The sequence below is a fragment of the Nematolebias whitei genome, chromosome 4, assembly GCF_014905685.2.
Source record: "Nematolebias whitei isolate Nwh7 chromosome 4, NemWhi1, whole genome shotgun sequence".
NCBI lineage: Eukaryota > Metazoa > Chordata > Actinopteri > Cyprinodontiformes > Rivulidae > Nematolebias > Nematolebias whitei.
In genome coordinates this window covers 54,887,344-54,915,039 of record NC_056501.1, presented here as the reverse complement: position 1 = coordinate 54,915,039, position 27,696 = coordinate 54,887,344, and the positions used below count along the sequence as shown (strand labels likewise).

Sequence of the window (27,696 nt, the reverse complement as noted above, 5' to 3'; positions counted from 1 at the left end):
GATGTGATGTCCAGGGGCGGTCCACGTCACGCGGACTGGACCCTCCATCCAGACCTGATGGTTCAGACGTGGCAGAAGTTTGGCAAAGCAGCTGTGGACCTGTTTGCGACACGAGAGAACGCTCAGTGTCAACTATGGTTTTCCCTGAGCCCGCGAGACGATCCACCGCTGGGGGTAGATGCATTTGTTCACAGCCCATGGCCCAAAACGCTTCTGTACGCGTTTCCCCCACCTCCTCTGATTTTACGGTTCCTGAACCGAGTTCAGGAGGAGGGATTGACAGCTCTCCTGGTGGCTCCCGAGCGCGTGAACGCACCATGGTTCCCAGTCCTGCAACGTCTGTTGTCGGGTCGCCCGTGGAAACTGCCATGGAGGGAGGACGCTCTCCTTCAAGCAGGAGGAGCGATCAGGAGTTACCCAGAAATAGGCCAGCACCTGTGGGTCTGGCCGCTGAGCGCTCCCGCTTAGAGAGGATGGGTCTCCCACAGGAGGTAGTGCGCACAATCCAGGATTCACGTGCTGCATCTACCACAGCTCTGTACACATCAAAGTGGACGGCTTTTCAGCGCTGGTGTACAGAGAAAGGTTTAGAGACCACCTCATGCCCATTAGGCGGCGTGTTGTCCTTTCTACAACAGCTGATGGACAGGAATTTGGCATTCAGCACGATTAAAACGTACGCTGCAGCTATCTCTTCCTGCCACGAAGGGTTCGGAGACAGAACAGCTTTTAATCACCCGCTGATGAAGCGGTTTCTAAAAGGTGTACAGAGACGCAGGCCTGCTTCACGCCCACTTTTGCCACAGTGGGATTTAACGCTGGTCCTGCGAGCCCTGATCAAAGCTCCATTTGAGCCTCTGGATCAGGTTTCACTTAAATTCTTGTCTTTTAAAACAGCCCTGCTGCTGGCTTTAACATCCGCTAAGAGGGTAAGTGATTTATCTGCCCTCTCTGTCGCTCCGTCATGTCTCAGAATTCAGGCTGACGGTAGTTCAGCTGATTTAAGACCAAACCCAGCTTTTATGCCTAAAAACATCACGAGCTCTTTTAAATCAAGAGTGATATCGTTGGAGGGGTTTTTCCCTCCCCCTCACAGATCAGAAGAAGAAGCATCTTTCCATCTTCTCTGTCCGGTGCGGGCGTTGATGTGTTACATAGCGCGCACAGCTGTAATGCGTCAAACTCAACACCTGTTTGTGCATTATAGAGATGCATCTGCAGGTCGCCCGTTATCCACCCAGCGCTTGTCACACTGGCTGTGTGAGGCCATTTCTGAAGCCTACAAAGCATCAGATTTAGAGCCTCCTGTCAACCTCAAAGCACACTCGACCAGGGGTATCGCATTTTCGACTGCCCTGCATAATGGTATGTCAATGCAGGACATTTGCACTGCGGCTGCGTGGTCAACACCCTGCTCATTCATCCGTTTTTATCTACGTGATGTGACGGCCCGTTCCATGACACATTCTGTCCTTAGTGCTCTAACAGAATGAATATTGTTGTTTTTCATGGAACTCTGTTTAAGCTCACATCTGTCCGCATGCTTCACAGTGTGAGATGTTGTTATCAGTCACAAGTTGTGTCTGTGATTTTGGTTCTATTGTCACTAATCAGTTCATGACTATTGTTACCAATCAGTTCATTTGATCAATAATCAGTTCATTGTTATTAATCTGTTTATACTGTTCAGCCATGAATCAGTTGGTTCATGCCCCCCCCCCCCCCTCTTCTTTTCAACATCCTCTCCCCGTTGAAAATTTCCGGGGCGTTCATGTTTTGTCAGAACGCATAGTTACACAACATGCGTCTGTGCATGGCACATAATTACGCAACGCATAGTTATGCACATGGGGAGCTGAGTGACAAGATGTTTTTTGGGCAAGCTTCTGCTTCATACTGTGTTCGAATGGACCCAGTGAGGCGAGGACCACATCCGCTTCGCCCTTAACCCATCAGCGACAGCCTTAAAGGGCGAAGCCTATACAACATAGAACATTGGTTACGTACTGTAACCCCAGATTCTATGAGTATAGGCGTAGCCCTTTAAGCGTCGGGCCTCACTGGCTCCTGAATAGCTGAAGAAAAAATAAAGCTATTTGGGAGCCGATTACCCGCTCTTAATGTAACTTATACGGATCGGGTGGGGCCCACACAGCAGGTGGGCGTGGACTAATTTTTTTCAGTATGATGCTTGCGCATAACGGGATAAACCCATCAGCGACAGCCTTAAAGGTCTACGCCTATACTCCTATAATCTGGGGTTACAGTACGTAACCAACATTTTGTATCGTGTTTCATAAGGTAGCTTGTTTTTATTTTGTTTTTTAGCACCAATTTTATTTACCGGTACTTTTTATTTTATATACATTTTATGACTGTTTATTGTTGTATGTACCTTATCTGTGGTATTGTCTAAAAACAGGTCTCTCTTGTAAATGAGTCCTCGTGACTCAATGAGACTAACCTGTATAAATAAAGCTTGAATGAAAAAAAAAATTAAAATAGATTTTATATTTCATTGCCTAATTAGCATGTAACTGTGTAAAAACATATTAATGGTCTTTTTGTCATTAAAGTCTCACGTCCTCCTCCAGCTCTCAGTCTTTGCCCTTAGATGAGGCAGACCTCCCAGCTTTAACAGATTACAAAATATTGACCACATTTTTAAAGTCATCTGAAAGTCAGTTTGCACGTAGACTTTTTCACTAATGAACAGTTAGTATGTTTACTGATGTGTGGATTTACAGATCAGTCTTCTGGAATGGATTGGAGCTTTATAATGCTTCACTCTTCTTATGCTGCTGCATAATATTTAAACCCTTTTCTATAGAAAAGTTCAAGTTAGTTGAAGTCTTGTTTTTGCTTTATCCTTTTTTGTTTGTTAGAAAAATTACTCAACCACTGAATGAACTTTAAAGAAACGTTCAGGAAATAATCATCAGGTGTACATCTTCCACTGATTAACATTTAAAGTAAGCACATATTAAGAGGACCCCCACAGCCAACAGAGGAAACACAAAATTGTCTACAGCTCAGCCACTTTTACAGATATTGAGAAAATATTTGGTGTAGTATTATCTGAGAATCATTCCCAACACATACTCTAAGCACCAACACACTTTGTGAAACCTTGCATTATCATGAGATCGCACATAACATTTAAAGGTTTCACCAACTCTCATTTATCAACATAAAATGATTTTAGTTGAAAACTCTGTCCTGAAATGCAGTGGGTGATATGCATTTCTTCATGCTAGTCCTTTAATTCAGTGCAATAATCACTCTTTGTTCTTGTCCACTTCTCATAAGTTGTTAGTTGGTTTGCGTAAAATGGATGATACATCTCTGTGATGTATTTCACATACACTCATAGGAAGTTGTGTCACTGCACCCATGCTGCTGGAACAAACAGCTGTAGGGAGAACAACACCAAGGTAGCCATCGTCCAAGATAAAGAGAGCAGCCAGTGAGTAACGTGCAAACCACACAGGAACACAAAGCACCATGGGGGTGCAGATACAAAAACAAAGAAACAAAACCCACACAGATTTTTTCTCATATTGAAAGTTGATGTGTCCTTATATGAACAACTTGTTAGCAAAATTTGTGACTGGCTATCATTCACCATGTTTGTTTACTTGAAGTGACTGAAAATATTTTAATAAAGGGGACGGACATCCAAAAAGAGACAACTAAGATGAAGTCTGACGGTTTTTACATGTTGGGACGTATTTACATTCAGATTTGTTCAGTCTGCAGAGCCCAAGCTAAGTTAGGTTAAAACAGGAAACTTAGCGGTCAAGAAAAAGTTTTATAAAACATTTTGAGCTGAGTTCTGTCTTATGGCACTCCTCTGACCTGCTTGATCATCAGTATTTGTTCTTGACAGTTGTCTCCCTCGTTCATGCCTTTTTTTTTTTCATGTTTAACAGCAGATTCACCCCAATATTTCAACCTAATGTCTTCTCCCAGATTTTACACGTCTGGTTTCTCCATATTTGTTTATCATACCACTTTATTTATAAAGCACTAAAAACAGCAACAAGATCAACCAAAGGGCTGTACAGCGCAACAAGCAAAGGACACAGCAACAAATACATACAAATACATAGATTCACAGAAGTAAAAATTGGAACTAAATTGCCAACTTTATAGAATACAGACAAGTTAAAATCAACACTGATTTACGTCCACAGACTACAAACAGCCTAAATTAGATCAGTCACTTGTTTCAACTTCGATTTCAGCTGATGCAGCCGAGTGCTTTGTTTCAACAAAGATTCAACGAGTCTGCTGCTTCCTTAGATAGAGAACTTTACTAATTGGCTTTTCTATGTATGTGAATGTTCCTGTAAAGTGCCCTGAGACAACTTTGTTGTGATCTGGCGCTATATAAATAAAATGAATTGAATTGAAAAAATTGAATTAACCGTTTTTTTATTTTAGTACATGCCTCAGTTTCAGAATTGTGTATCAATGTGTCTGGAAAATGGTGGTTCAGTTGGTAGAGGTGTTTCAAATCCCGACCTGGGACCGGGGTGGAGTTTGCATGTTCTCTCCATGCTGTGTGGGTTTTTCCCAGGTACTCCAGTTTCCTCTCACAGACCAAAAACATGCATGCTAGGCTGATTGGTAACTCTAAATTGTTCCTAGGTGTGAGTGAGAGAGTGAATGGTTGTCTATGTGTCCCTGTGATGGACTGGAGGCCTGTGCTGGGTGTACCCCACCTCTCACACAGTGATGGCTGGACATGGGCACCAGCCCCCCCCCCCCCCCCCGCACAACCTGAAAAGGAAGAAGCATGTAAAGATGAAAGTCTCTGGATTTTTCCTTCTATGGCTGTTGTGATCTGTCTCCCTCATGCTCTTCTTAAAGTAATTTAACTGCCCTGTCAGCATCTTGTTTTGTTTATTTAAAATAAAAAGTACTTATTTTAACCTGGAGTCTCCAGTGGCCTTCCTGCACAACACAGAGTAAACTTTCAAACTGCATTATTTTATTTTTTTTATACTTTTTATTTTTCATTTTTTAAACATATTAAGGCATATAACAGAAAGGTAAGCAAACAAACAAACAAGTAGAAAAGAATAAACAAAACATAGAGACAAATATACATGAGGGAGTTTCACAGGTACATATCATTTCTTACAAAACATTGACGTCTATCACAGAGTATGAAAAATTATCCCATTTTTTCCAATATTTTTCCCCCTTGTGCTGTTGTAGACGGAGAGAATAAGTCATAAGTTCCATTGATCTTATATACTCGATAATTTGTATCACTAGAGCTGTTATGGGAGTTTCGCTTCTGAGCCAGCACTTTGTGATGGTTTTCTTCGCAGCAACAAGGATAATCCTGAATATATATAAGTCACTTTGGTGTAGTCCCTTGGGTGGTACACTAAGAAATAGTGTAGGGAAAGAAAGATCCACTCTAACATCTAACACAAAATAGATTAAGTTATTCACCTTTAACCAAAAGTCAGTTATACCTGGACATGACCAGAATATATGAGCATGATCTGCCTAAATAGATCCACACTCCCTCCAGCAGGAGGGCTGCACAGCCATTATCTTTGATTTTCGTACAGGTGCAATAAAGAAACGGATCAAGCTTTTCCAACAGAAATCTTTCCAAATGAGTGAGTGAGTAGTACAGTTTTGAGATTTCCATCCCTCCAACCACAAGTCTTCTGATATTTCTGTTTTTAGGTCTTTATTCCATTGTTTTTTCACATGAAGGTGAGCTTTATTATCAGTTGAGATTAAGATTTTGTAAAATTTTCCTACAGTTTTTTTGTACTACCACTTTTGTAAGTATCCATGGATCTGAACTAGGTTAGAGGGGTTTTCAATCAGTGCATTCTGTATTTCCTTCACAAAGTAGTGACGGAGCTGGAGATCTTTAAAAAAAAATCATTTTTCCCAAGACCAAATTTGAGTGAGAGGTTTTGAAAACTATCCATCTGGCCTTTAGAAGTAATATCGCTGATTGTTGTTATGCCCAGTTGCAACCACAGTTTAAATCTATGGTCATGAACTGCTGGTTGAAAGTGTGGGTCGCACACCGGCCAGCCCAGGATCCCAGTTTGTTTATGAAACTGAAACATCTCTACAATTTGTAACCATATTCTGATGGATGTACGTAAACAGAAGTTCCCATGCTGAAGAAGTGATTTTGCACAGTGTACACAACCCAGTATTGATTGCAGCGGCAATTCAGTGAGAGAGAGCTCTAGTCCTTTCCATTTAGCCTCATAGGATTTATCACACCCAAGAGCAAGTGGTCTTAATTGAGCTGCAAAGTAATAATATCTGAGACATGGTAAAGCCAAGCCACCCCTGTCCTTTGGCAACTGAAGGATTGTACAGGTCCTTCTAAAAAAATTAGCATATTGTGATAAAGGTCATTATTTTCCATAATGTAATGATAAAAATGAAACTTTCATATATTTCAGATACATTGCACACCAACTGAAATATTTCAGGTCTTTATTTGTTTTAATACTGATGATTACGGCATACAGCTCATGAAAACGCAAAATGCCTGTCCCAAAAAATTAGCACATCATGAAAAGGTTCTCTAAACAAGCTATTAACCTATCCACCTGAATCAACGACGTAACTCTAAACACCTGCAAAAGATTCCTGAGGCTTTTAAAAACTCCCAGCCTTGTTCATTACTCAAAACCGCAATCATGGGTAAGACTGCCGACCTGACTGCTGTCCAGAAGGCCATCATTGACACCCTCAAGCAAGAGGGTAAGACACAGAAATAAACTGCTGAACGAATAGGCTGTTCCCAGAGTGCTGTATCAAGGCACCTCAGTGGGAAGTCTGTGGGAAGGGAAAAGTGTGGCAGAAAACGCTGCACAACGAGAAGAGGTGACCGCACCCTGAGGAGGATTGTGGAGAAGGGCCGATTCCAGACCTTGGGGGACCTGCGGAAGCAGTGGACTGAGTCTGGAGTAGAAACATCCAGAGCCACCGTGCACAGGCATGTGCAGGAAATGGGCTACAGGTGCTGCATTCCCCAGGTCAAGCCACTTTTGAACAAGAGACTGCGTCAGAAGCATCTCGCCTGGGACTGCTGCTGAGTGGTCCAAAGTTATGTTCTCTGATTACAGTAAATTTTGCATTTCCTTTGGAAATCAAGGTCCCAGAGTCTGGAGGAAGAGAGGAGACACAGAATTCACATTGCTTGAGGTCCAGTGTCAAGTTTCCACAGTCACTGGGGTGCCATGTCAGCTGCTGGTGTTGGTCCACTGTGTTTTATCAAGCGCAGGGTCAATGCAGCTAGCTATCAGGAGATTTTGGAGCACTTCATGCTTCCATCTGCTGAAAAGCTTTATGGAGATGAAGGTTTCATTTTTCAGCACGACCTGGCACCTGCTCACAGTGCCAAAACCACTGGTAAATGGTTTACTGACCATTGTATTACTGTGCTCAATTGGCCTGCCAACAACTGACCTGAACCCCATAGAGAACCTGTGGGATATTGTGAAGAGAAAGTTGAGAGACGCAAGACCCAACACTCTGGATGAGCTTAAGGCCGCTATCGAAGCATCCTGGGCCTCCATAACACCTCAGCAGTGCCACAGGCTGATTGCCTCCATCCCACACCGCATTGAAGCAGTCATTCATGCAAAAGGATTCCCGACCAAGTATTGAATGCATAAATGAACATGATTATTTGAAGGTTGGCGTTTTTTGTATTAAAAACACTTGTCTTTCATTGGTGGGATGAAATATGCTAATTTTTTGGGACAGGCATTTTGGGTTTTCATGAGCTGTATGCCATAATCATCAGTATTAAAACAATTAAAGACCTGAAATATTTCAGTTGGTGTGCAATGAATCTGAAATATATGAAAGTTTCATTTTTATCATTACATTATGGAAAATAATGACCTTTATCACAATATGCTAATTTTTTTAGAAGGACCTGTATATTTTATGCGTGTTTTTTTTTAGTTCCACACAAACCTGGATATGCATTTGTCTCATTCTCTGAATTCGCTTGGGGGAATCTCCACAGGTAGTGCATTAAAAAGATATAATAATTTAGGTAAAATTACCATTTTAATTGACCTGATTCTTTCACCTATGTCCAAGGGGAGTGAGTCCCATCTGTCTAGTTCCCTGTTAATTTCCTTTGTAATATTTTCATAGTTGTTAACAAAAAGACAGAAGAGGTCCCTTGGTATACACACCCCCAAGTATTGCATACGTGTTAAGTTCCAGTTTAAATCATATTGTCTGGCTAAGTCTTGAGTGGGGGTAAAATTGAAAGAAAGAACTTGAGTTTTATTAACATTAAGAGAGTATCCAGAAAGAAATCCAAATATTTTGAGGGCATTCATAAGTAGAGGTACACTAGAACCTGGGTTTATAAGGGTTACCAAGACATCATCTGCATATAAACAAATTTTGTACTTTGTGCCATTTATGTTTATACCTTTACGTTCTTCTTCCTGTCTGATCATCTGTGCTAAGGGTTCGATAAACAAGTTAAATAGGAATGGGCTAAGTGGACATCCTTGGCAGCAGCCTCTTTGAAGTTTTATTGGGTTAGAAAGACCACCATTTATTTTTATCATTGCAGTTGGAGCAGAATATAGTGCCTTAATGCACTGTATAAACTGTTCTGAGATGCCAAATTGGCCCATTGTTTGATAAAGAAATTGCCAGCTAACTGAGTCAAAAGCCTTCTCTGCGTCTAAGCTGAGAAGGACTGCACTAGAATTTGTCTCTGTGATTCGATCTATAATGTGGATGGTTCTACGTATATTGTCATGTGCTTGACGGTCCTTAATAAAACCTGTTTGGTCTTCATCTATAAGAAAAGACATGGCCCCTTCCATTCGTCTGGCTAGAATTGAAGCAAAGAGCTTGTAGTCAACGTTGAGAGCACTAACAGGTCTATAAGACCTACAGTCTAATTTATTTTTCCCTTCTTTATGAATTATGGATATAAAGGCCTCTTTCCATGAGGGCGGAGGGGCACCACCCTTTATAATGTTATTAAAACAATCTTTAAGTAAGGGTAGAATTGGTACTTTCATCAACTTGTACCACTCAGCTGGGTAGCCATCTATGCCAGGTGATTTATTTGTCTTTATTGCAGAGATTGCTCTATCAATTTCTACATCTGAGATTTTGTTCAGAAGAATATCATTATGAGTCCTACCCAGTGATGGGAGGTCTAATGAGTTCAAAAATGTATCAGTTTTATGACTTCTAACTTCCCCTTTTTGTGTATATAGTGATATATAATATTTTACAAATGGTCTATGAATTTTATTTAATTTAGTTTTTAATTTGTTTGTATTTGGATCCTTAATTTTATGAATTGCCCTTTCTTCTTGTTGCTTGCGTATTTTCCATGCCAGCAGTTTTGCAGCTTTTGGTCCAGCCTCATAGTACCTCTGTTTCATTACCTTAAATTTTTCTTTGTCTTCATTATAAATCTTTCTATCTCCTGTTTAATAGGTCAGCTTAGGGTTAGTAGTGAGGGGTCTTTATTTTGACTGTGTAGCTTTTCTAACTCTCTGAGTCTATTTTCCAAGTTGTATAATCAATCATACTTGAGTTTTTTCTGAGATGCCGCTTTGGCAATAAGTTTGCCCCGTATATATGCTTTAGCTGTATCCCATAGGATGGCTGCACTCACTTCCACATTATCGTTTAAGGATAGAAAATCTTTGTATTCATCTATTATTGCTTTCTTTTGTTCCTCATTGTTTAATATACCTAAATTCAGTCTCCAGTGTGTTTTCTTTCTCCCTTCATCCAGATGCAGGTTTAAAAAGAGACCTCCGTGATCCAAGGCATCCCTTTGTCCTATTTTACAGTATTTCACTCGAAGCTCACTGTTAAACATTAGATAATAATCAATTCTCGAGTATGAATTGTGACGGGCTGAGTAAAAAGTAAAATCTTTTTCTTGTCTGTGTAATTCACGCCATACGTCTTTTAGGCCTAAAGTTCTGACTGACTTAATTACCCATTTTTCTATAAGGTTAATTTCCCTCTTTTTATTAGTTGTATCTAACATAGGATTCATCAATAAATTAAAGTCCCCTGTGCATATCATGGTGCCATAGTTTTCTAAAGCTATTAAATCAAATACTTTCTTGAAAATAGAAATGGGGATTCCGGGGGGGCGGGGGGGGGATAAATATTAAATAAAGTTATTTGTTTTCCTTCAATTTTCCCTTTAATGAGAACAAATCTACCTTTTTTATCATGTATTTCAGAAACTAGTTCGAAATTAACCCTATTTGTTATCAATATGGCCACTCCCCTCTTATTTCCTGATTTGTATGAAGGAAAAAAGGAGTTATGAAAACCCATCTTTTTTAGCTTTTCATGTTCAGGATGAGACAGATGTGTTTCCTGCCAGAAGGCAATGTCAATTTTCTCCCTTTTTAGTTTTTCTATAATTTTACTCCGTTTTATGGGACTGTGTAAACCATTCACGTTTAACGACAAGAATTTATAGTATTGAAGTATTTTCCTGAAAGTTTATTTTCTGCACCTGTTGCATGTAATCCTGTGCTCTCTGTTATGAAAGAGAAACAACACTCAACAAAAGACTGCCCATAACAAAAATAAACATAAACTGAGATCTTAAAACTAAAAATAAGCCAGACTTCCATCTGAGAGGATAAACAAACTCCTCTGAAAACAGTGAGGGGATTCGGCCACAAGGTGGGGCCTCTCTTCAACAGTCTGTAGATGAAAAAACAGAAACTGTGTATTTATATATACATATATTACCCAAACAGGTAGGTCGGTGGACAGAAATGAACTGAAACAGCCCCATCAAAACCCCTTATCATTTTTTTAACCTCTTTTTCACACACACACACACACACACACACACACACACACACACACACACACACACACACATTCATACAACAGTCCTCATTGCCATGGATTGTTTATGTATGCAGTTATTTCTTTATTATTATTATTATTATTATTTATTTAAGCATGGAGGAACATGGAGGTCACAAGCACCTGTTTTCACAATTCTTCATGCTCTGCGTACTCCCTGGTGGTTCTTTGGAATTCCTTCAAATGCTGTCTGATGGCCTCCTTGCGTGTTCCTCCTATTATGCGCCACGGTAGCAACTTTGTCATATTCTCCTCATTATGTCCGCTGGGTTTCTTTCGTTGTACTGGTCCCGTCGGGTAGCCGCGTTTCTCCATCTCCTCAGCTGCTTCATGGGTGTTTCTGCAGGTGACAGTCCCAGTAGGAAAGTGTATTTTCATCTTTGTCAGTGGTGTCTTGAAGCGGATGTGGTTTTCTTTAAGCACTTTCTTTGTCAGGATATATTCCTTTCTTTTCTGCTGCACGTCCTCTGCGTATTCATGGTCAAAGTAAACACGTCTATTGTGAACAAACAGCTGTTTCTTCCAGGCCGCCTGGAGGACCTTGTCCTTTGTAGTAAATCTAAAAAACGTAACTATTATGGAGCGGGCTGGTACTCCGGTTGGTGGCCGGGAACTTAGTGTTCTGTGCGCCCATTCGATTCCCAGGTCTGCTCCCCATTGACTGTCCAAGTTGTCACCTAGCTCAGTGATTAGCTAGGCGGCTGTGGCTGAGTGGTTAGAGCAGTCGTCCTCCAATGCAAGAGTTGGGGGTTCGAACCCCACAACAGTCACATGCCGAAGTGTCCTTGGGCAAGACACTGAACCCCTTGTTGCCTCCGATGTGTGGCCCATCGGTGTATGAATGTGATAAATCACTGATTAGTCTCTTTAGAATGATTTGTTCAATTAGCTTTGTAGAGATCTAGTAGAGTGCTGTATGAATGGGTAAATGAGGGCACAGATTGTAGTGTAAAGCACTTTGAGTGTCTCAATAAGATAGAAAGGCGCTATATAAATACAGTCCATTTATTAAATTCTCCACAAACCTTGATACAGATCTGCCCTCCGGGATCTCACTCTCCGGGATGCCGTATATGCAGATATTATTCCAACGGGAGCGACTCTCTAGGTCCAACAGTTTGTTTTGCAGGATTTGTTGGTTGTTAAGAAGCTCAAGCCGAGTGGCGTTCATGGCCAAATCCCACTTTTCTGCCCTGGCCATATTTTTCTCAACCTCCACCAGACGCCGTGTAGCCTCCTCAATCTTTCTGGTGGCAATTTGTATTTTCTGGTTGATATCAGCACTTAACTCATTTAATTGTGTCTTCATGTCTCGTCTTTTAATGTCTCCCGAAAAGTAGAGAGATCCTCCTTCATCTGTGATTTTAATTTGTAAAGCCCCTTAGCCATGACTTTGGTTATGACAGAGTAGGGCTGGATGATATGGCCAAAACTTTTATCACGATATATCTCTTAATTTCGGTCGATAACGATATAATTCGATATCGATATAAATAATATAAAAGCCTCAGAAAAACTACAAACTATACAAATAAATTAATGTTCACCTTTTATTTGTATTTAGCCTTCAAAAGAATTGAAATCATTGTCAAATAAACATAAAATTCTCAACTTTGTCAGTGTTTCAAATTTAAACAACAACTTCAAAATTGACAGCATTGAATTTCTTTGTTAATGAAATAAAAATTTTGGGTGTCGTTATTGATGAGAAGCTGACATGGAAATCTCATGTAAAATACTTAAGAATAAAAATAACAATCAATTGCGTTACTGTATAAAGTAAAAGAGTTTTTGAATTACAAAGCTTTGTATATATTGTATAATGTAATGATTGTTCCATATTTAATCTATTGTAATGAAGTTTGGGGAAAAGCATGCAAAACAATTACAAACCCTATTTTTATTTTTACAAAAAAGAGCTATAAGAATTAGTAGTATGAAGTTCTATGGTCACCCAACAAATATATTATTTCATCAATTGAAATAATTAAAATGTTATGATTTGGTTGAATATAGTATTTTACAAGTCATGTATAAAGCTCATAAAAATATTAGCCCCAAATATTCAATTAAAATTCGTAAAAATAACCTTAAGGGAATGGGAATGTTTGTAAAACCTCCATTTAGAACTAGTCTAAAGGTGCTGCATTGTAATTCAGGGAATAGGATTATGGAATTGACTTGATATCACCATAAACATTTATAAAACAATTTATATGTTTGAGAAGATGATAATTAAAGTTGTTTGGAAGGTATAGTACCAGGTGAAGAATGCCTGAAGTTTTTTTGTTTTCAGTTTGGAGATTGTTCAAGTCAAGGTTGTTGTTTGTAGTTATTTTGTATTTTTTAAATTAGGGGCAGATAAGAATTTTTTTCTGCTTTCTGCAACCTTTTCATTCAATGTTTTTTTTTTCTCTGATGAATTCGTTTTATTTTAAATGAATGAATAAAATGATAAAAACAAACAAAAAAAACATGCTGCGCTGGGGGTGTTTCAGGGACACATTGGCTCAAACTTTTATTGTGCTTCATCTTGTGACTCATCATATTCTGTCAAGTGGAACAAGTTAGATGTTCCGGCTGCTAGTTAAAACGACTCTCCGTCACATTTTGCAGCACACTGACTGAAACCTGCAGTTTATCAGATCTTAGAAAGCCGAACCACTTCCAAACCAGCAAATTAGTCTTTTCTCTCTTATCAGTGATGTCATCTGCTTTCTCTTTGCTTGTAAAAGCTTGTTCAGTCACATTCTGACGATCATTGGCACTCATTTTGAAGCAAAAACTTAACACGCGTTGGAGATTAGCCTAGCTTAGCCTGCTACCACTAACGCCTTCTGGACTTGAGCGCTGCATAACATTACGTCACCACGCACTTACGTAGTTGTGTCGCACCTTTTTCTGTCCGTGTTGAAACTGAAGTGGCCGCTTCAACCCGAACAGAAAAAGAAATGCGTCAGTGAAACGCTGTAATCCTATCGAAATATCGAAAATGTGCTTAAAACTCACACCATCGTTATTGAATAAAAGTATATTGCGAGATATATTGATATCGAATTATTGTCCAGATCTATGACAGAGCGAATGTTGCTGTCAGTAGCTGTCAAACTGACCTCTTCAGGGTTATCCTCTGGGCCAGTGCGCTCGGGACCCTAGTTAGCGCTCTTATCAGTTCTTTTTTCTTTTGTCCCAGACTTCACGTGTCTCTCCCAGTTCATCTTTGAGGTGTTGTTAGACTGATATATTTTTTTGTGATAAACTGATAAATCCTCGAGTTATGGGGTTATCACGGGCTGAAAAGCCAGCGCTACATTTCATGCGTCCATTTTTGTCCACGTCGCCCGTCATCTCAGCTGATCCTCTATTGTGTCCCAAACTGTATTATTTGATATTAAGGATACATTTTTATTTGATTTCATACATTGCAGAAAGTATCTTTTTAAACTCTTTGAAATGTATGATTTTTTTTAGAACAAACATAGGATAATTTAAAATTTGATAGCTGACAAACATCCGTTAAATTAAAAGTAGGTAGAGGGGCAGTGAAAAGCTTTAAAAGTGGTACAGAAAATAAACAGCTGGAGGAACATTTTGGAACTACTTTGTTTAATAGTCATTAAGAGGACTAGGGCTGAGTACCGAACCGAGGTTCTTAAATGGCACCCACCGAACTACACCGGTTGGTGTATGGATTGAAATGTCACTCTTTTTTCGGCGTCAAGTTTCAGTATTGGTTGTAACATGTCACTGGGTTTCAGCACGCAGGCAGGTAAAACACCAGACATATGACAAACAGACTATGTGTTTACACTCAGAGCTGTATAGAGCAGCCCTACAACTTGTATGTCTATGGGGCTGGTTACGCCCACAGACGGGGTTCACATGTGCAGCGTGTGTGTTGTCGAACGGCTTCGACAACACATGCAACTTTCTGCTTACGAGCAGAAAGTTGCTCCATGTTTTTCTGCAAGAAGAGAGACGGACAACAGCCTCCCCCCTCCTCTCAGCGTTAGTCAGTCAGTCTGTGTTAAAAGGACTGGGTCAACATTCCACCGCCCGACTCCTCTTCATCAAAGAACTCCGAGGTCAGAGCTGTGTCTATGTTTCAGCTGGTAAGTTTACGTTTGTTAACGTTACTGCAGCTTAACACGTACATCGCGGTGAATTAAATTAGAATCCATGTAACGCTAACTTTAAGATATTAGTGTGTAAATTTATTACTATTATTATTATTATTATTATTATTAATACGTAGCTAGCTAAACTCAGAAGCTAACTAAAAATTGACAGTAACAGATGAAGCTTAGCTTGTAAAACTGTGCTCATCCTTCGGATCATCTGCTTAAAACGTTCGCCTAATGTTCACCGTTTGTTTATGTTCTCACAGAAGCCTCTGACCCTGATGTGAGGAGGACAAAAGGACAAAAGAACAGTGAGGTGGGGGTGGGGGGGCACAGGACAATCACAAACTTTGTTGTTAAAGTTTGCTGCCTTTTTCTACAGTGGAGGCTCCATGGTGGAGGTAAGTAAACTTTAAAGGATTTTTTATCTCTCAGCCTAGATAATGTTTTTTGAGCAATAATAACACAACCATGTTATTGTTGATGTTTTGTGTTCTCATGTCAATTAGGGAGATGAGAAGAGCCCTAAACCCCAGAGTACCACAGAGAAGATTCAGGAAGAGACACAGAGGTACAGATGTCTGTCATCAACCCTAACCTCAGTGAATCCAGGGACCTGCTGGTGGAATGTAAGGGACACTATGCCAATGCTATCAAACAGACAACTAGGTATCTGTGTCTGCAACAAGCATCATCCACACCCTCAGAGTGAACATTTCCTACTGTTGGAGACACCATCAGCCAGGAGTGGGCTTGTTTGTGTCCAGAGAAAGCAGACATGTTGATTTTTTTTAAAGAAAAATTGTTAAGTGAAAAGGTCCGCAGTGTGTAGCAGTGAACATTAGACAATGATGTGTCACTTGTTGTTTACAACTTTTCTTTTGAACTGGAAATTGTTTTTTTTTTATGTAAGAAAACTGCTGGAAATAGAAATACCAAAGTTAAAAAATAAAACTCACAGTTTGTACTGTAATGTGTAACATAATTTTATTCTTGTAGTAATTACAAAATTGGTACCGAAAAAAGAACCTTCCAGGAACCGACACCGAAGTGAAGGTACTGACACCGGTACCAATACCAATTTTTTTAGAAAGGTACCCAGCCCTAAACAGGACTGGATGTAAAAAGAACATTTAAAAGAAACTGAATCCCTCAAAAGTAAAGATGGGCAGGGGTAAACCAGTTTGAGAAAAGTTGTCTAAAAATTAGTGGAACAGTAAAATTTCAAGTCAATTTTATTGTCATTCACATTACATGTGGTTCATGAGTTGGAATGAAATTATGTACTCAGGGTCCCAGTTACACCCAACAATAGCAAAATATAAAGTATAAAAAGAAACAGTATACAAGGATCTAAGATATATACTAAACAAACGTCAAACGATACGCTAAAAGATCTAAGTTCTATGCTAAACACTAATAATGTAAAACAGAACGACATAGCAGCAGCAGCCCGAATATGAGTCTGTGGTGAGCAGATGGGTATGAATGAATACAGCAGCATGAGATAATCAGCAGCATGAGATCAGCAGCATGAGATCAGCAGCATGGATAATCTGCAGCACTTTCCTCTGGGCTGAAAGCCCAGCCAACAACAAAACTTAATGCCTAAAGCCCCCCAGTATACTCCTGCATACGTCCGTATGCACGTACGTATGCAGAGGTATGAGCGTACCCCCCAGGGCATGTCTGTGCAAAGCTCAATTTTTTTTGACCGCATACGCGGTGTCGCCCAATAAACTGCCCAGCGACGGACTGTTTTGTATGCGACACCTATGTATTAAATTTCACTTCTTCATCCCTGATCTGGCCTTTTCTTTTGTTTTGTTTTTTGCCAAGAGGCAAGTGATCTCTTCCTCCTCCATTGATGCAATGACTGAAATGGTGAGAAATGAAGGAATTTGTCACGAGCGAATTAAACTCAGGTCCAGCGTGGCTGCGGGAGGGTCTGGAGATTTCCTGGTGGGCTGGTCTATTGTGTGGGCTGTAGAGCTAGCGCTCCCTGGTTTTTTTTGGTGGTGGTGGTGGGGGGGGTTAGATCTTTTTATTAACAACATATAAACACAGAACACCGCCGTGGCTGAGGCTGCCAGCGCTCGTTTTTTTCCCCCCACGACCTGTCAATCAATCCAATAGGCGTGTCAGCAAATGACCAATTGGCGACCTCAATTTGTCCCGAAGGTAAACGCCCCTTGTCTGTGAAGCTGCTCTGCAGCACTCGGGGTGTACACTCGAGTACGAAGTCTGAACCCTCTGCGTACAGTACACGCGTACGTACGCATGAACGGACGTACGCGGCAGTATACTGGGGGCATAAGTCAGCATTGCAGCTGATTTCCATTTCTGGGGGAACACCCCGGTTTGCAGCAATAGATTTAACAAGTCACTGATGAGGGTTGCAATGATGTGAGAACTGGTTTTCAAAAAGTAAAGGTCGACCTGATCCAATCCAGCGATTTGCTGACTCATACAAGCTGAAAGGTGCAGGGAGGGGAATGTCTTGAAGCAGGTGGGCTTGAGTCAGAGTATATGGTAATAGATGGAAGAATTTGTTAAATAATTTGGAGCAAGTATCAGTTTGTGCTGACAACATTAAAATACTATGTCTGAAACATTTTACTAACACTTGTAAACCTTTTTTCCTCTACAAAAGTGTCTGCACTTCTGTATTTTTAAAGATAATATCCAGAGCCTCTTTTGGACCTTCAGTCCTGCACACACACACACACACACACACACACACACACACACACACACACACACACACACACATGCTGATGACAGGGAAACCACAGATATGCACTTAAGCACCTTACAGATGTTTGATTTTGATATCCTGTGTTCCAGGGCTTTTACAGTTTTATACTGTTACTTGTTGAACCATGATTTTACTATTTTTAGAATTCAATGTTTTGTCACATTTATTGATTCTTTAAATTTAGATTCTAATTGACTGACTTGGAGAAAACTCACAAGAATTTCAACAAAGTAAAAGTAAAGTGTTATGTGTTGTCACCATTGTATGTTTCCATTCAATGATGAAATCTGTTCTCTGCATGTAACCCATCACACCTGGTATACACCCAGGTGGAGCAGTGGGCAGCTATGTAGGCGCTTGGGGAACAGTTAGGGATTAGGTGTCTTGTTCAGAGACACCACGACATGTGGTAATGGCTGGGGATCGAACCTGGGACTTTCGGGTTCCAAGTCGACTGCCCTGCCTCTACCCCATCTCAGCTTCCTAAATGCACCTGTTCTAAATTCAAAAAGCATTCAATACAAAAACAACTGGACTTTATTTGTAACAGAAGACGTTTCGCTCCTCATCCGAGGAGCTTTCTCAATTCAAACAGCAGTGAGTGAGAGATTCAGGTTATAAGGCTGAGTGAGATAAGACACACATATATGTAGATTGGCAATTCACACATAAACACCTTAACAGTAGGGGTTTCTTAAGCCCCTTATCCACAGGGCCTTTTGGGACTCCTATGTAACTAGTTCGGGTCGATTGTGTGGTTTATCCACAATGCCTTCAGCGGTGGAACCCACCCCATTTTTGGGACCTATTTCTCTGAGGTTCCAGGTCTGGTTCTTGTTGGGTCTAGATGTGACATCAGCGCACTGTAGGTTACTGATTGGTCAGGGGGCGTATTCATTGGTGGAGGGAAGAGATCAAGGAGGTCATCCATTTTAGTTGTGTGTTGTTTTCCGGCTCTTCTTCTTCTAATACATGTTAGTGGTGCTTAGAAAAGAGCTTAATGTAGCACTAGCACCACCAGCTGGTAATGTGTGTTGATATTAATAATCCACCCACTAGAGGTGAACAATTTGCCCACTAAACGGGGACTATGGGCACTGTGGAGACAGAAAAAAAGAGGTCCCACCAGAACCAGACACAACAGGGTCCAACAAGAACCGGCCCTGTGGATAAGGAGCCTTAAAGTCTTTGTTACTCTAATTCACAGACGAGGCCCCTCTGTTCCTATCAAGTGTGAAAACTGGCTGGGAATCAGTCTTAAAGTTGCATTATAGGTTTTTGAAAGTGGAAATCTGAGGCCTCCTCCTCTGTTAAGAGGCAGCTTTTCTCTTTTTACATAAATTGCTTCCTTCACCCCCCTCTCAAACCATCTGTGTTCTCGGTCCAAAAATGTGCACATTTTGGTCCTCGAAAGAGTGTCTCTTATCTGTGAGGTGGAGGTGAACAGCTGAATCTTGTCTGAAGCTGAAGCAGCTCTCCTGTGTTGAGCCATGCGTCTGTGAAGAGGCTGTTTAGTTTCTCCAATGTAGAGGTCTGGACAGTCCTCGCTGCACTGGACCGCATACTCTACACCACTCTGTTTATGTATGGGTGTTTTGTCCTTAGGGTGGACCAGTCTTCTGTAACAGTCTTCTGTTACAAATAAAGTCCAGTTGTTTTTGTATTGAATGCTTTTTGAATTCATCATGTCCTGGATGACTGAGAATCTTCACCAGCACCTGTTCTAAACTTGTACAAATGACAATAAATTATATTCTAATAAACATTGATGCATTCATTCTTGTCTGTTTTGCAGGATTTTTGAGTTCCGTAAGTTCATTGGGGACAGAGAAAAGTGCAAGTCTCTAGTATCCGAGGACTATCCAGTTTACATTAACAAGGTCTGACAATTATTACTTCTTAAAGAACAACTTGTTGTCCTTTTAGTCTCATGTTTTGGTCTGCTTTGTTTTCAGACAGAGGAGCTTACTGATTGTTTCATCCACGATGGCTTCTTCTTCTCTCCTCTGGAGCATCTGGTGCCAGGAATCTTGCCACAAGAGGCGGTCAAAGCCAGGTACAAACCACTACAAGTGATGAACCCTGTAATCACCTGAGTCTTTGGATAAAAAAAATGTTCCAACATTAGAAAGAAATATACAGGGGATGTCAAAAAGTATCACACCCACTCAGTAAAATATCAGGAGTTTGTGGTGTGAAAATTAAACCTTTTATTTCAAAACTTTTTTGCTTTCATCGCGACATACTAGGGCTGGGCAATATAGACCTAAATGAATATCTCGATATTTTAAGATAAATCGTGATACACGATATACCGTAATTTCTGGACTACAAAGTGCACCTGTGTATAAGCTGCACATACTGAATATAAGATAAATCATAATTTTGTACATAAATAAAATGCACCGGCTGTTAAGCCGTAGGTATTCACTGTACAGTGAATGTAAGTGGCCAGCTTTGTCTGTGCTGTACTTGTTGTAGTACACTTGATGGCGATCACAGACTATGGCTTGCTTCTAACATACACTAAGCTTGAGTGATCATCCTAGGTATACTTAAAGCTTCAGGTTTTGACTCATTGTAACAAACATTATACCTTTAAAATGAAAAAATACTGGTAAATATCTACTGGTAAGCATAATCACTGGACATAAAACACTAAAAATAGGCATACAAGTGTCAAAACACCTACGTAACTGAACTTATTAAAAAATTATATACACCTGGAAATATTACCCAGAAGTCTTAACAGGGTCATGTGACAGGAAGTGAAATGCTCCTCTCTTGGATAAATTTGGGCCCCCCATTTAATGTGGGGTCTACTTCCCCCTGTCGCGCTCCCCTCCGGTGGTAGGCTCCCCTGCCGCCGGTGTATCGGCGGCTCTCAGCATCTGGGACTGGAAGGTGGGGTGTGTGCAGGCCCGCCCTGGTGGCTGCCTGCCAGGGCCTGGGTGCCCTGGCTCTGTCGGGCCTCTGTTGGGGGGTGGTATGACCTTGGGACTCGGGGCTTGGTGTCCTTGGCTGGATCTACTTTGGAGGGGCAGGTTGCCAGTGGGGCCTGTGGAGTCGTCACTGCAGCCTCCTGGGCTTTCTGCATTGTGGTTGCTGGGGATCACCCGGGGCTTCCCTTTGCTTCTCTCTCTCGTGGTGTGCGGGTGTCCCTGTTGGGGGACTCCCGGAGCTCCGGGCTTGGGGATTGCTGTATGTCTGTGGCTCCAGTCTTCCCTGTGTTACCATCGTGTCCTGTGGGGACGGGTCTATGGGTCCCCACATCCACTATTAAACATTTTTATGGAGAAACCTTATAGTGACAAGCATGCTCACACAGGTATTTTGATTCAGGTATTTATCGGATACACACTCAATTGGGTTGTATTGGCCACTAAATATATCTTGTATTACCATTTACTGTATAAAATACTTTCTAATGATGTTATAAGTATTATATATGTTGCTTGTTGTTGTGGTTTCTTGGTTTTGTCTTGTTTTTTTTTTATTCTTTCCGCAGGTCTAGAGGCAGACTTCAATGATGTTGATTTGTGTTCTCTTTATACCTCTCTCCCTCCTCTATTCCTATCTCCTTCTTTACCTTTTAACCCTTCTCCCACTTTTTTGCTTTGTTTTCTTCTTTGTTTTTCATCCCCATGTCCATTACATCTGAAACAAACCCAAAGTAAATTCTAATAAAGTTCTATTTATATATCAAGTGGAGCATTAATGCCAGCCATAATGCTCTGCTTGTGAAAGTAAATCTGTTGGGCATCACCTTGACACTCAGACAATAATTCTGAGTGTCACAATGCCGAACAGGAGGGGGGGGGGGGGGGGGGAGGAAGTGAAATACCATAGTACAGATAAAATATGGTACCGGTAAATATTCATTAAATTACCATACCATACCACTTTATTTATAAAGCACTTAAAACAGCTACAAGGCCAACCAAAGTGCTGTACAGACAAAACAAACAGGTAACACACAAAGCAAAATACAAAATGAAGTGAATCAGAATATAGACATAAAAACAATGCAGATAATAAATATGACGACAAACCAGTGTGGAGCATACAGGTTCAAAACACAGATCATCTGGTGTTGAAAGCTACTGAATAGTAGTGAGTTTTTAAATGGGACTTGAAAACTGAGAGGGAGGGAGCCTGTCTGAAAAACAGAGGTAACTCGTTCCAGAGTCTTGGTCCTGCTACAGAGAAGGCCCTGTCACCTCTGCGCTTAAGACGAGTTCCTGGAACTGTGAGGAGCAGCTGGTCCGCTGACCTCAGGGAACATGGTGGGACATACAGTTGTAGCAGATCAGAGAGATGGGGGGCCAACACTATTCAGTGATTTGTAGACATACATGAGTATTTTGAACTGGATTTGAAAGTGAACCAGTAACCAGTGCAGTGAGGCCAAAACTGGTGTAATGTGCTCTCTTTTGCCTGTACTGGTTAAAAATCGGGCTGCTGCATTCTGGACCAGTTGTAGTCGTGCAATGGAGGTCTGACTGATACCAAACAGGAGCGAATTGCAGTAATCAAGCCTAGATGTAATGAGTGCATGTATTACTGTCTCCAGGTTATTTTTGGACAATATGGGCTTCAGTTTAGACAGCCGCCTCAGTTGGAAGAAACATGATTTAACAATCATGTTTACATCAATCAACCTTTATTTATACAGGTAAATCCCATTGAGCCTCGAGGACTCATTTACAAGAGAGACCTGATTTCAACAAAGAATTGTTACAATTGTTAATTGTACATGATTGTTAAGCTTCAGGGAAGGGTTCATTATCACGCCCAAATTAGTGATTCTTTGTTTTTCTGACAGGTTTAGAGCGGAGAGTTTTTCTGACAGGGTTAGAGCGGAGAGGTCGATACAGTGGTTTGTGATTGTGTCGTTGGGAGGGAACAACATGACTTCAGACTTCTTTTCATTGAAACTCAAGAAATTTAAAGCCATCCAGTCCCTGATGTCAGCCAGGCAGTTGAGCAGCGGTTGAATAGAGCATGTACCATTGTGTCTTAGGGGGAAGTAAATTTGACAGTCATCGGCATAGAAATGGAAGGGCATGTTGTGTTTCTGGAAAATAGCACCAAGCGTCAGCAGGTATAAAGAGAATAGGAGGGGACCCAGGATGGACCCCTGCGGAACCCCCCATTTAAGCTCTGCCTCTGCGGAACTAAAATCCTTGATGGAGACAAAAGGATCTGTCAGTGAGGTAAGATCTAAACCAATTGAGGGCTGATCCTGTGACGCCCACCCACTGCTCCAACCTAGCAATGAGGATCTCATGGTCGATGGTGTCAAAGGCAGCTGTGAGGTCCAACAGGACAAGCAGCACAGAATCACCGGTATCTGTGAATCTGAAGATGTCGTTAAAGACCTTCAGCAGGGCAGTTTCAGTGCTGTGGAGAGGTTTAAAGCCAGATTGGAAAAGCTCTAAGATGGCGTGATCCTCCAGGAAGCACTTGAACTGGGACTTGATTATTTTCTCCAGTACTTTAGAAACAAATGGGAGTTTGGAGACAGGCCGGTAGTTGGAAACGACTGAGGGGTCAAGGTTTGTTTTTTTCAGGAGAGGCTGGACGGCAGCATGTTTAAAGGATTTTGGCACCATGCCAGTGGATAAACTACTGTTTACTATAGCCAGAATGGACGGACCTAGAGTTGGAAAAACCTCCTTTAGTAGTCGAGGGGGGACCACATCAAAGGGGGAGCCAGAAGGTTTCAAGCTGCACATGACCTGCTCTAGAGAAGATAAAGTGATGGGTTCAAAATGGTCAAAAGGAGCTACAGATTGAGGTGGGATGGATGGGTCATGAGTTGGAGGGGAAATGAGAGCCCGGGTGGTCGCAATTTTTTCCAAAAAGAAATGTAAGAAGTTGTCGCACAGCTCAGTCGAGGCTTCCATAGGTGATGGTTCAGTGAGGTGGAGAACAGAGTTTAGGGTGGAGAAGAGGACACGTGGGTTGTGAGAGTTTGAGGTAATTATATCAGAGAAGTATTTGGATTTAGCAGCTTTCACTGCTTTCTGATAACGGCGCCAACTCTCTTTAAGTATTTGAAAAGAGACCTGCAGCCTGTCTTTCCTCCACTTTCGCTCCGCTCTCCTACATTGCTGCCTAACGGCCTTGGTGACGTCACTCAGCCAAGGTTCTGCTCTGAGTTTTGATTATTTGGTTTTAACAGTTGCGACATGATCCATAGTCTTTAAGCAGACAGAGTTGAACTGGGATGTCAGCTCCTCAGTGGTGGGGAGAAACACTGGGGCCTGAATTATCATTTCAGAGTTTTAAACATCTGTGAAACGTGCAGCAGTGAAGTGGTTAATGGTCCGGGTGCTACGTGCAAAAATGCACGGCTTAGGAGTTAGATGGGGGAGGGTGAACTCAAACTGGACTGGCATGTGGTCTGAAAAAACATTATCACCAATAACAAGATTATTAACAGTCATATTATGAGTTAAAACAAGGTCCAGTGTATGTCCACACTCTTGGGTGGGACCGTTTACATGCTGAGTTAAATTAAATGAGTCCAATAGATCTAAAAAGTCCTTAACCAAGGGCTTCTCCAGACAGCACACATGCAAATTAAAGTCCCCAATAATGAAAACATGCTCATATTTTGGTGCGATTTTAGCCAAGAAGTCAGAAAACTCATTTTTGCAATCCTTAGACCGAGGTGGGCGGTCGACGAGTGCAAATAAAGTCTGAGGTGAATGTCCGAGTTCAAAGATGCTCAGCTCAAAGCTGGAGCAGGAAACTGGGATGGGCAGTTGTTTACAGTCAAAAGTTGATTTGAATATTGTTAATTATCCACCACCGCGCCGGCTTGATGGCCGCGGGGCGTTAAAATACAAACAGTTCGGTAGCAATAATTCCGTCAAGGCGCTGGACTCACCCTGAGACATCCAAGTCTCTGTGATACACAGAAAGTCCAAATCGTGCTCTTGAAAGTAATCCCTGAGGACAAAAGTTTTGTTGGTAACAGATCTTGCGTTGACCAAACACATCCAGATATTGTCCGAAGTGGAGCCAGCAGCTGTGGAGTTAGCGCGCGCTAATGGCCGCAGGTTTTCAATAATAGCCCCTCCAGGTTGGTCCGAGCTGCGCACTGGCTGACAACTCCCGTTAGTTACCTGGTCCGGGCACACAGGAAGCTGGTGATTGAGACCATGACCGCCAGCTGGAGATGAAGATGCAGCGCACAGAGCTTTAAGCTTCACCAGCTGACCAGCACGTTTTCCCCGGCGTCAGAAGCGATGTCTCCGGGCAGGCAGGTGAGGAGCGCAGCGAAGGTAAGCTGGCACGTCCGCCAGCAGGGGGGGAGGGGGGGGGTCCAGAGGTACGCTCATATTGTTCCAAATAAGCGACTTCAATGACAGAAAAACGAAGATCCAAAAGTTGTTGTCTGTCATACACCAGCAGCGAGTTGATGTCACAGATGTGAAATGCAAAAAACAAAAATAATCCATACACCATCAGCAGAGGTGGATTGCAAGCCATGTACACGGGCGCACCATATTACCGGAAGTCTTACTACTATTACTATTATTCCTGGTAGAATCACTGATTTTTATTGTTAAACAATATTGGTATCAGCTGCTCTTTTTAAATCTACCTTTACTTTCTAAATTATCTTATCTTAAATAAATATGACAGGATTTCTCTTCAGTGCTAATGAGGAGGGGAGGGAATAAGGGGGAACAGCCCCCCCTCCCTCTCCCCGGCTTAGTTTCATGAGTGAGACGAGCTTAAATAATATACCTACTGGTATTTAAACACATTTACCATAGACAGAAATATTTTTTTATACTTTGATTTAAATATGTACCAGTCTTGACTGACTGCTTTAAAATAAAATCTTGACTTTGCTGCACTCACATGAGAAAAGGGGAGGGGATTGGGTTTTAGTGGGAACAGCCCCACCTGTTGTCTCCGCTCCATTTAATGTTTGGATGCGAGTATAAATTACGTACATCTCTGTATTTAAACACACATGTACTGCACACAAAAAGATGTCACGCAGAAATAATTGTAAAACTTTTATTAAAATATGTACAGACTTGACTGCTTGAAGCACTTCTGCTCAGCTGAGCACACAGCTTGAACAACTGGATGAGACAGCTTTAACATGGCTAAAAAAAAAAAAAAAGCATTGATGGTCGACCAGAGTCACTCATCGCTCTGTCCTCCATCCTCTGTGCACTGAAACCTTTTCTTCATTGTCAGAATTGAAGAGGTTCAAAAAGACGTAATCACACACTGGCTCCTTGTCGCTCTCAACGTCACTCTCCCTCGTGCTGTCCGCATCATCCCACAGCAATCCAGCCTCATTAATGGACATGTATCTTGGAGAATGGGTCAATGACAGTATCTCATTCATTCATTAATTCAACCTTTATTTAGACAGGTAAATCCCATTTAGCCTCGAGGACTCATTTACAAGAGAGACCTGATTTCAACAAAGAATGATGACAACAATGGACAACAGCGACAACAATAAACAGTTATAAAAAGTCATACTCCAGTTTTTTTTCTTTAAACAAATAGGATGGCTAAAAAAAGGTAACAAAAAACAGCTAGATTCTAAGGCAAATGTAGAAAACTAAAAACAGGAACATGTCTGCATTGGTCCCTGCCAGGAGTCCAACAGATTCTTAAAGCCACTTAGAGAGGTCAAGGTCGAGAGCTTCAAATCTTTTTGTAAGGTATTCCAGGAAACAGGAGCGAAGTAGAAGGCCCTTTTGCCTAGTTCAGTCCTCACTGAGGGAACACTGCAGGTAATGATGTCCTGAGAGCGCACGCTGTAGCTGCACGCACGCACGCACGCACGCACGCACGCAGAGACATGTAGGAGGAGATGTATGAAAGCAGCAGACCAAGAAGTGATTTAAAGATGAAAATGTACCAGTGAGAGAGTCTGCGTGAACTTAATGATGTCCAGTTAACCAGTGAATACAGGGTGCAGTGGTGGGTACAATTCATCTCACAAGACCCTCGGAGCATGTGGAGGGGCATTAAGTGCATAACAGATTATAAAGGAAGGAGCGAACAATGTCCCAAAGACCCATCTCTGCCTGATGCCCTCAACAAGTTTTATGCACGCTTTGAAGACCCGAACAGACCACCCAGCACCAGACTCACCTCGCCACCGGATGAAGAGCATCTCAGCGTGACCTCAGCAGAAGTAAGGAGTACCTTCAGGAGGATTAATCCGCACAAAGCAACTGGCCCAGACAACATCCCCGGAAAAGTGTTGAAGGAATGTGCTGATCAGCTCTGTGAGGTGTTGGCAGACATCTTTAACACCTCACTTACCCTGGAGACAGTTCCCACCTGCCTGAAGACTGCCACCATCATCCCAGTCCCAAAAAGCTCCACAGTGACTGGTCTGAATGACTATCGGCCAGTGGCCCTCACCCCGATAGTCGCTAAATGCTTCAAAAAACTGGTCATGACTCACATCAAAACAACCATCAACATCAACGAGGACCCTCATCAGTACGCATACCGTGAGAACCGATCAACAGAGGATGCAATCTCCTCTGTGGTCCACACTGCGCTCAACCACCTGGAGCAGAAAAACTCTTACGTCCGTATGCTCTTTGTGGACTTCACATCCGCCTTGAACACCATGATCCCCCAAACCCTGATGGACAAACTATCCACACTAGGACTAAGCCCCTCCATCTGCAACTGGGTACTAGACTTTTTAACAAACAGACCACAGTTAGTGAGGATCCACAACCTCTCCTCCTCCACCATAACCCTCAGCACTGGCTCTCCTCAGGGATGTGTGTTGAGCCCCCTTCTGTTTACTCTGCTCACATATGATTGTGCAGTTACCCATCCAGGCTGTCACATTGTAAAGTTTGCAGATGATACAGCGGTGGTGGGATGCATCACAAACAA

General features: G+C 41.7%; 1 protein-coding gene across 1 annotated transcript in view; it reads left to right on the top strand.

The window, feature by feature from the left end:
- abhd18 (abhydrolase domain containing 18) overlaps positions 1-27,696 on the top strand; it is a 256,999-nt gene that overhangs the window by 27,609 nt on the left and 201,694 nt on the right. The window contains exons 3-4 of the mRNA XM_037675441.1: positions 19,580-19,664; positions 19,740-19,840. Of these exons, the coding sequence (XP_037531369.1) occupies positions 19,580-19,664; positions 19,740-19,840 (186 nt within the window). The remainder of the gene's footprint in view (positions 1-19,579; positions 19,665-19,739; positions 19,841-27,696) is intronic.